Source organism: Pseudochaenichthys georgianus, chromosome 4, assembly GCF_902827115.2.
Source record: "Pseudochaenichthys georgianus chromosome 4, fPseGeo1.2, whole genome shotgun sequence".
NCBI classification, from domain to species: domain Eukaryota; kingdom Metazoa; phylum Chordata; class Actinopteri; order Perciformes; family Channichthyidae; genus Pseudochaenichthys; species Pseudochaenichthys georgianus.
In genome coordinates this window covers 34,528,406-34,538,796 of record NC_047506.1, presented here as the reverse complement: position 1 = coordinate 34,538,796, position 10,391 = coordinate 34,528,406, and the positions used below count along the sequence as shown (strand labels likewise).

Here is a 10,391-nt window from a genome sequence, read left to right as displayed (position 1 = left end):
CATTTTACTGGTAACATTAGGAGAAGCACATGTGTTAATAACATTAATGATGTCTCTGTTCTGTTCAATAGTGAGAGTAACAGTGCCATGCACAATATCTGAAATAAAAGTTTTAAACCCAGATGTGTAGATTATTAAACATGCATTTTCATTTTCTATGCGTAACTAACTTATAAAGAATATTGAAAAATCTGTTTTAAATGAGTTTATCTGCCAATATGATGGAGGATGTTGTTTCAGGCTGAAGTGACAGACCACCAGGGTAAATCTGGATTAATAACTTAGGAAACGTGATATTGGTTTTAACTTTCCTTTGACTATTAATACTTTGTGTCAAATATCTTCAGTCTATCAAGTGGATTATTGTCAAATTGGTTGACTTTAACCATTATATAAGTGTATACTGCCATGTTCATGTCTACTTTAGGTTTTAGTTTGTGAGACATTCCCCAGAAGAGTGTATGAAATGAAAGCTTTAGCGCAAGTTCAATAAGGAAGACCTAACATGAGTCACTTACACGTCACTCTATTGCTCCCTTCCCCCCTCATTAAATACGAGGGCGTCACCCCTCAGCAGCCAATTGCTGCACAGGCTAAATTCCTTAAATACCTGCTCTTCCTCCCTATCCGTTGTAATTTCAGGTGACTACACGCCGGGGTAGTACTACAATACTCCTCCTCATGAGAAAAACCGTAAGAAACAATTAGCTCAAGATGTCCAACTCGGACAATTCGGAACACGAACCTTCTCTGGAAGTCTCCGATGCCGGTTCGGCTCCCCACAGCGGCTTACCAACAGAGGCAGACTTCCTCATCGCCCGGCTCCTGCAGCAGTGCATTCCCACAGCCCTAGGCCTCACTCTCTCTCAACTCCGAGAGCCCTCGGACCAGGTCTCCAGCGTAGCTCCCCAGTCCGGGGCAGCAGCTCCAGTCAGCTCCCCAGAGAGCAGGGCGAGGACGCGGCCGCAGCCGCCGCGGAGGTAAAAAAGGGCAGGAAGTCGAGCCCTCCAGGATCCCGTCCACCTCCAAAATCCACACCCTATATAACACCATAATAATAACAACACACCCCTTATGGAGAGTAGCGTGGCCGGCTCCCTGCAATCCCTGGCAGCTATCGATGCTCGCCTCCAGGCCCTGGAAGACTCTAGGTCTAGGACCTTCGACTCCGTTACATTACATTACATTTCATTTAGCTGACGCTTTTATCCAAAGCGACTTACAATTACCAATTACAGGGACATTCTCCCTGGAGTAACTGAGGGCTAAGTGCCTTACTCAAGGGCACACTAGTGGTGGTGTTCCAGGCGGGATTTGAACTCAGAACCTTCCAATCTGCAGCCCACCTCACTATCCATTAGACCACCACTACTCCGTCACAGAAGCTTCAACTTCCGTTGCACTCAGGTACTAGTTTTAACGAAAATGCTTGCACTCACCCTTACACAGGGTTGCGTTGTAACGGCGTTACGTAATCAGAATACAATAAATCAAGTATATTCAGCTGGCGTTACATTTGAAAAACGAGTAATCTGAGTACAGTTACTTTCGTAAACCTGAAGTGAATACTTATTGGAATTATTGGTGGAAAAGTTTCCTCACAAAATGTAATATTCATTACTGGCAGAACTGTGTGCACACTGCACAGCGCTGCAGCATGTCTGTGAGCGAGAGATGCAGCGTGTCTGTGAGGCCCCGCCCCCGCACGCAGATGAGAGAGAGAGAGAGAGTTCTCTTTCAAAACATATTGAAATGGTGTAAACGGAGATGGTTAGATAAAACGTGGAAGATAACGTTTATGTAGCATTTCTTTATTGTCGAAATAATGACATTTATAACGGGGTAAAAATCAAAGTGAATGGCCTGCTGCTGCTGAATGCATGGGGCAAGTGACTGGAAAAAGTTTTAAAAGTTATTAAATCGTTTCAGATAATAAATAATAATGATAATTCATTCTATTTAGGGGCGCCTTTCAAAGCACCCAAGGACACCTGACAATTCATAACATATTCCAAGGAAAAGTAATCTGCCACCGGTACCGACGGGGACTGTTGTTAGCTTCTGATGCGCAGAAGAAAAATCTGGCCCACCCTATATTTCTACAGGCCCACCCTAAAGTACATTTCTGCCTACGCTACTGGTCCGCGCAGCGTGCGTTGACGTTGGCGGTCGGCGTGTCTGAAGCTTGGGGATTTTTTTTGCGAGCAACGTGACCAACAACCAATCGCATGAATCTCTTGCCCCCGACATACAAAGCAATATCAATGTTAAAACGAAGTAAACTGGAAAAAATCCCCAACAGGCGAAAACCTACCAGTTTCACCCACTGTCTCTGCCACCTCCCTCCATGCCTCGCTCCTCCGGTTTGTATCCAGGTAGATGAACAGAGACTGATCATTCAGCACCGGGTGATTTACTACCGTTATAATGAATTTTCCCTCCCTTTTGGAATATGAGGAAATTACCTGCGTAGTCTCTCCCAGCATACACGCGGTTTGACTGGCTAGCGCTTGTACTGGCAGATATGCATAAACTGGATTTAATTGGCTGACGCTTCTGCCGCGGCGCCAAAAGTTGAACATTGCTCAACTTTTGAAGCGAGCAACGCCAGCAACGCTCCACGTCGCTTCCCAAAATACAGTTCTGCTAAAAGTGACGTCACCCCATTCAAAGTGAATGGGCAGAAGCGTTGGAAGCTTTAACGCACGACACCGTGGGGACGGGCCGTCACAGTAGCTCTGCGCCAGAAACCTCGTGGAGAGAAAAAAAAAAAAAAATCATTTTGGAACATCACCCCTCCACTCCCATTAACATCCCTCAGCTAGCAGCTGCGCTATCTACTCACCCAGATTCCGTGTTTGTTGACTATCTCCTGTCAGGGCTATCCCAAGGCTTCAGGCAGGGTAGGGGTCCTCCCATCTCCCACAGTGACTTTTGTAGCAAGAAACTTACAGTCAGCTGCTAAAGAACCCAACATAGTTTCCCAGCTCATCGACAAAGAACTTCTCAAAGGATATATAATCGGCCCTTTTAGCTCCTCCCCCTTCTCAGTGTTCCGTTCAAATCCCATCAGAATAGCCACACGTAAATAAAAGGCTGATTTTCGATCTGTCCGCTCCCAGCTCCGGCCCATTCTGCAGCGTCAATAGCATCATCCCTTCAGATCAGTTCTCCCTTCACCATGCCTCAGTGGATAATGCAATAAAGATGATCAAGTTCACAGGGCACGGAGCTCGGCTCTCCAAAGCGGACATTACAGATGCCTTCAAAATCATCCCCAGTCATCAGTGGAATTTGTTCGGTATTAAGTGGGAGTCCAAACTCTATTTTCGCCGTTCGCTTGACCTCCGGGTGCAGAAGCAGCCCCTGCATCTTCAATTCCTTCTCGGAAGCGCTCTGCTGGATCCTGCTGAACATCATCAGAATCCCCTCCGTCCTTCACCTACCGGACGACTTCCTCCCCATATACCCGCCACAGGACAGCTCAGGGATCTCACTGGCCAAGCTTAAACACTGCTTCAGGAGTTAGGTGTCCCTCTCTCCAAAGAGAAAACGTTAGGTCCCGACACACGCTTAGAGTTTTTAGGCATCATCCTCGAGTCCATAGACATGAAGGCGTCTCTCCCCTCCGACAAATTGCAGCGCATCCGGGACATCACCAAGTCATACTGCGAGCAACAAGTCATCACAAAACAACAGTTGCTCTCCCTTCTCGGACACCTCAACTTCGCCATGCACGTGCTCGCTCATCTCCCGCCTCCTGGATGCAGCATCAGCGGTCGACAACCTCCATGACTGCGTTTTCTTAGACGAAGGCTGCCGCTCAGACCTACGTTTCTGGTCCCTCCTGCTCGCCCACTGGAACGGAGTTACTTTCTTTTACGATGACCTCGTGCTTTCCTCTGACTCAATGAGGTTCTTCACGGATGCCGCCCCATCCGTGGGTTTTGGGGGTTTCTTCCACGGAGAGTGGTTCGCAGGGTCATGGCCCCTGTCAATTTCTACCTCAAGCAAGTTCTCATTAAATCCGGCCTATCACCTATATCATACCCGGGACATTCCTTCAGGATAGGTGCAGCCACCTCTGCTGCTAATCAAGGTCTCTCTACCTCATCCCTACAACAACTAGGACGGTGGTCCTCCTCCGCCTTCACAACCTACATTCGCCCGGACATCAGCGCCGTACTGGCTTCCCAAAGATCTCTCAGACCCTAACTATGGTATATATGCATATAACTGGTGGTGGTTCATAACACGTATACATGTCTCATTATGGTATCGGATTTCAAACTGCATTCCTGTCCTAGTCCGTGGGCCCCCGCCCACAGGGAACAATGTCTCGTCTCGCGCTGCATCTACATGTAACGGGCTACATTCTCCTGCACGCAGGTATCCAAATCCCAGGCCCTTGCTCAAATGTGTCCGTGTAAAATGTATATCCTGCGAAGTCAGGTGTGGACCGGGGGTCCCCGTAGACTTCGGTCTCGTGGACTGCTGGTCCCAGCAGACTTCGGTCTCGTGGACTTGGGCCACGGTATACTTCGGTGTCGTGGCTTCGGGCCACCGTACACTTCGGTGTCGTGGACGTTGGGCCACCGTACACTTCGGTGTCAGTTACAAAACAAGATCCCTGCTCCGGCAGGACGTTCGACCTTCGGGCGGCGTAGTCAAGCCCTGCTAGCCAGGCAGGCGACCCCCAGGTCGTTTTCAGATAAGACCGGCACTGATTTCGGCAGTCAGAGTCTCAGCATGACCCGTAAGCTCCGGCAGTGATTCCGGCCCACTGCCGCATACATATGTTGATCTATTATTTCATCCCCAGATCACCACAGTCACCCCACAAGGTAAGAAACTCAGTACATCTCAGTATTTCATACTTCACTGGTTTTGGGGATTTCATTGGAGCGGTTCTTTCCCTCCTGAATGATTATCCTGCAAACCGGGGCCTAATCGCCAAACACCATTCCATACTCCTTTTTTATTATCATGGCAATCATTTCATTCATATGACATGTAAACAATAAATATGTATTCCTTACATCACGTCTCTCCGGTTTGAACTGGAGGAGGTTGCAAAAGTCATTTTCTTAGCAGCTATTTTGTTAAGTCTTTTGGCCTATTGAATCCTAAACGTTTGTTTTATTCAAACAAGAAAAGTTGTATTCAATACAATGTAATTACATTATTTGAACATTTTACAAAAAAAAATGTCAGTATCTGGATTGAAGAAAGAATAAGGCGGATCATAACTTAATATAAAAGAAGATATCAAAGTTGAAAATTCATGCAAGTTGATGTGTTCTGCACTTGTAGATTTGTTTACTTACTAATAATACTTTGTAATAAGACAAGCCATTGTTTTTCAGGGAAGCATTTTTCATGCCATCCATCTATTTAATCAAAGTTACAAGTAAGAATTAAACAAATGATGAGTAGGTGTAATTAATACTGTAACACATGGTACATCTGCTCTCCAGAAAGTATTTGCTTGTCTCTGCACCAGTGACAGCTGATGTCACCGCACTATAATTAGTCTCTGGCTAGTGATGTATATATCTGAGTATTTGTGTTAGGGGTTAAAAATAATCCTATTATACACACATGCATTTCCAAACATTTGGACTACCAATGTTGCAAATGTATTATCTTTTCAATTTACACACGGCATCTATTGCACGTCTGTCCGTCCTGGGAGAGGGATCTTCTGTTGCTCTCCCTGAGGTTTCTCCCATTTTTCCCTTTAAACTGGGTTTTCTTCGGAAGTTTTTCCTTGTACGATGTGAGGGTCTAAGGACAGAGGGTGTCGTATTGTCATACTGATATTCTGTACACACTGTGAAGACCACTGAGACAAATGTAACATTTGTGATATTGGGCTATATAAATAAACATTGATTGATTGATTGATTGAAATATATAGTATTCCCTAGTGACTGAATGTGCTTCAATGTAAATAGCTTGTTTTTCATCTATATAAAATATGCACACACTTTCAGGCTGCGGCCACACGAGGACGCATAGGATTAACGCAAACGCAATCGCAAACAAGCTTCCGTCCACACGCAATAGTTATCCGGATAGTGTCTGTCCACACGAGACCGCTCCGTTTAGCTCCAACCCCTGGAGAAGCTGCAGTACATATGCAGGAGCCTGTACGTGGCGCTGTAACCTTGTGTGGCCGCAGCCTTAGAGAACCCCTTTCCTTCTCTGCAAACCAGACACCTGCAATCATTGTGGTTTAAATACCTCATCTGTAAAGCTGTCCATTCGTATGTTAAGTCAATGGGAACCACAAACGGCTACTTAAACCACACGTTTAGATGTTTAGAAGTGTTGAGATGAAAGATTGCAACCATTTGGAAAGAAAGAAAAACAAATACCAGTTCTGCAAAGTATAAGAGTTTGTCGTAACTGTGAAGCTTGACCAAAATGTAGCAAAGAAGCTTAATTGCACTAATGTTTCATTAACCAATTACGTTGAACAAAGAATTGGGATTGGATGTTCAAATGTAAAGACTCAATATTAAAAATATTCAATTTAGAAATTACAAAGATGTAGGAGCTTACCTGGTAGAGCCTGAGCCCATGTAATAATGCTGATCATTTAGCTTTTACCTATTACATTTAAGTTGAGACTTGCAAAACTAAAGTTTTGTCCCACATCAGCACTTAACTCCCTACAACTTAGACATATGTTTGGCTACCGGTCTTTGCTTGGATTAGGAAATGAACCACAACCTATTTAAGTGCATGTTTGTAACCAACCAAAATGTCTTCATTCTACATTATTAATATAAATGGGTGGAAAAATGACACGTTGAGTTCTGTCTGTGTACCAAAAGAATACGCTGACTTGGAGCCCACGGTGTACTCTCTTACTTCTTTGGTTTATGAAAAAGTACTAGGACATAGGACAACACAGGAGCCATAATGTATACAAATATGAGAAGACGCTGCTAATTTTATGACCACATTACATGGCAACAAGGCCTTGTATGAACTCATGTGCGGGTGGAATTTGAAGCCTGAAATTCAGTCGCCTGTGTTTGTCCTGAGACTGAAAATGTGACAGGAGATCCCCCCTGCCCCCCCCTCCCCCCCGACTTGTACTCAGTCAGTGTCCCTAGCAGGTGATCTGTAAATGTGGCAGGGCTTCCTGAGCACCGCCCCGTGAAAAAGATCTCTGCCGATCACTTGAAGGCTGGCAGAGACGTGTTGAACACTCAGCTAGACAGATATAGCAGCAGCTGAAGAAACAGAGTCGCAAACGGGCACTGAAACACACAGTGTTAGTCTCTACCATTGCCAAGTCAAGCACCTTCTGGAACAGTACCGCTCTGTGAGGTGCTGCAAGGCCACATCCAGCCAAAATGGAGTCTGCAGTTGTAGAGGAAGATACGGGCTCATTTGAGTACAAGGCCGCTCACCAGGCATTCAGGGATCGCTGGAAAGAGACGGATGAAACCATGTGTCGCCACAGCATGTCCTTCCACTTGCACCACTCGCTGAGGAGTGAGTTCTTTGCCAGCTACCTGTACCTGATGGAGAAGATTCCTGTTGGTAAGAAGAAGGGCCACAGGTTGAACCACTCAGCATCTTCTTCACAGTCAAACAGTCAAGATCTACTGTACATCCTTTACTTCTCCCTTGACTCCATTTAGGATCGTGCAAGGCTGAACGAGCATGCCAGAGGTTTTGCATGTTTTGGTTGAGTACAATTCACTTTACATTGTATTGATACATTGTAAGTACATCATATGCAGTAAAAGTAATATAGTTTCTCAAAAGTGTTCCTTCACAAAGATATATGTTGGCTTTAAACTTGTATTTCAGGAAACAAATTGTTTCAAATGAGTCAAATCACATATTCATCACAAGGTAATGCATTTAAAAAGTGGGTTCCTGATTGGAAAGCTGTGTACTCCATTTATAACAATAATAATAATAAAACATGGGATTTTTATAGTGTATTCTCAAAGATGCTTTATGCCACGAAGATTGAGACAAATCAAATCAGACCAGATGTACACTGAAAAAGATCACCTGTCTGAAGTTGATTTACATATTGTAGAAAAAATTGAAATCAATGGTTACCATAAAACATAGGGACTGATTATGAGTGTAGGGGATTCCTACACTAATAAATCACTGGAATAACCAACCTATAATCTCTTCTGACATGCTACAGACCATACCCATCATCAGCTTTATTGACTGCGCAATGCAAGCAATTCATTCCAGTGTTTCCTTGCTCAAAATGTACTTACGAATAGACATATAGCTCAAAACAAGGACAACAAAATTTGACAAAATAAACATTTTACTCTTAGTTAATGAACGACATTGTATCTTTCCATCTAGTTCTTCAACTATGGTGCTGTTATGGTCAGTGATCACATATTTTGGGTTCTGCACTCCAAGGTTCCAAAGCTGGCTACCTCTCTGTGTTGACAAGACATTAGGAAGCTGCACACTTTCACTGAGCAAACAATACTTCCAGCATGTAACTCCTCCTGATAGCACAACTCTGTTTATATAAATGAGACACCACATGCTTATTACTAAGCTTTGAAGGACCTGTTGGCAGAAGCAGAGTGTTTCATGTAGAATAAAATACAACTAGAGAATGCAATTCCTGAAGAAATTGCTAGTAGGAATGCTTTATGCTGAAAAGCTGATGCTAAACTGCTATGCTGAAATGTAATGTGTAAGAAGAAAGTGAAGAATTTAGATTGAAATGATACATGAACACTGGGGGCTTGAATGTGTTATGAGAGAAGAAAATAAAGTAAAAAGGCTTGGAAAAGCAGCAGAATATTTGAACTGCAAACTTTTGAACTAACTTGATGGTGAATGATCTGTCGCCATGCCAACGGCATTTGATGACATCCCATAATACGCTTAGATGCGTTGATGGCTGCATCGTTACCAAACCTGTGAAGTTTTGGGCCATTTGGAGCATTTTCACTGAAGTTATGAGAAAACCGTGTTTCATGGCAAGCATTGTGTTGCCATGGCAATGGCATTTGAAGAAATCTCAAAACGGTCCCGTAGATGTCTTCAAAGCTGGACTGTTAGCACACGTGAAGTTTGAGCACTTTTTGAACATTTTCATAGGAGTTATAGCGACATCGTCTTTTATGGCGAGGGATACGCATCCCTCGTCATAAAAGACGATGTCGCTATAACTCCTATATCTATCCAGAGATCAAAGGTTTCCATGGTGATCATTGAGAGGAGAGCATTTTCATTGTTCTGAATGAGAGATAAACCTGTTACATGTGAACGTTTTGTTGAAGAACCGTAACAGATATCGGTGAAATTTCAAAGCGTGAAGCATGTCAAGGAACTTGAGGATCTGAAGTGTACTTTTTGTGTACTTTCGGGTTAATAATGTGGCCTTTTTGGCAGATTAACTAAAGGTGTGCGGCTGCTGTGGTGGGGAAAGGTGAGGCTGAATTTACAATGGAGTTTAATGGAGACATTTTGTTTAATTATTTTTGCTTACATTTTTTGTTTTATCTTTCCAGCTACGAGAGTTTTCCTACGTTTGTCATGAAAAATTATGTCTCAGGAATGTAGGGTTTGGGAATTATGGCAGGTTTAAAAGAAAATATGAAGGCAAAATTAAATCTGTCCTCCACTCTAGCTGTGACATCACGCACTCTAAAATCTGAAGAAGGCCTCTTTACCAAGGTCTGAACAATGTTTAATATCTCTAAAAGTACGCATCAGATTTAAAAGTTGTGTTACACGGATCATGTCAGAAAGATGTGTGACATTTTAAAGTTGGAATGAGGTTTCTGAGTGAAAGTATGAAGGAGCAGTTAGCAGTTGAAGAAGGAGCAGTTAAAGTTGCATGAAGATTGTTGAAGTCTGAAGAGTTCTCCATTGACTTCCATGTTAAAAATGGGATGTATTATGGGATGTATCTCTGGAATTATGAAAGTTATGAATGATAAAAGTAATAGCCATTGATTCCCGACCGAGCTGAACGTTTTGATGTTTGAACGGAGTTTCTGCGATGTTCAATGTGGGAGAAGAAGCAGCGCAAAATAACCCGGAGGAATAATAAAGAATTTCGTGCGTAGCATAACAGATAGTGGGAATGCTGTGTCAGCATTCCCACTAAATGAGAAACAAAATCTAGTAACAGAGGTTGTGTATCACACAATGACTGTAATGTCTGATGCGTTGCTGAGTTGTATTTGTTCATTACTGTATTCTTTATACTGCATGTTTTTTTGCTCCTACCTTGAAGTGCACCAGGAGAAATCATATTTTCCAGCATTTGCTAGTGAATGCATGCTGTATAACAAGCAATACCATCTAAAAGTTGTTTATCACAAGAGCATGGTCTTTCTTGCGTTTGATCATGGAGAAGCAGTGGC

General features: G+C 43.4%; 1 protein-coding gene across 1 annotated transcript in view; it reads left to right on the top strand.

Annotated features, from left to right (window-relative positions):
• The first annotated feature begins 7,176 nt into the window (after positions 1–7,176).
• The window catches only part of ntmt2 (N-terminal Xaa-Pro-Lys N-methyltransferase), a 13,835-nt gene continuing 10,620 nt past the window's right edge, over positions 7,177–10,391 (top strand). The window contains exon 1 of the mRNA XM_071203007.1: positions 7,177–7,556. Within this exon, the coding sequence (XP_071059108.1) occupies positions 7,371–7,556 (186 nt within the window). The 5' untranslated portion in view covers positions 7,177–7,370. The remainder of the gene's footprint in view (positions 7,557–10,391) is intronic.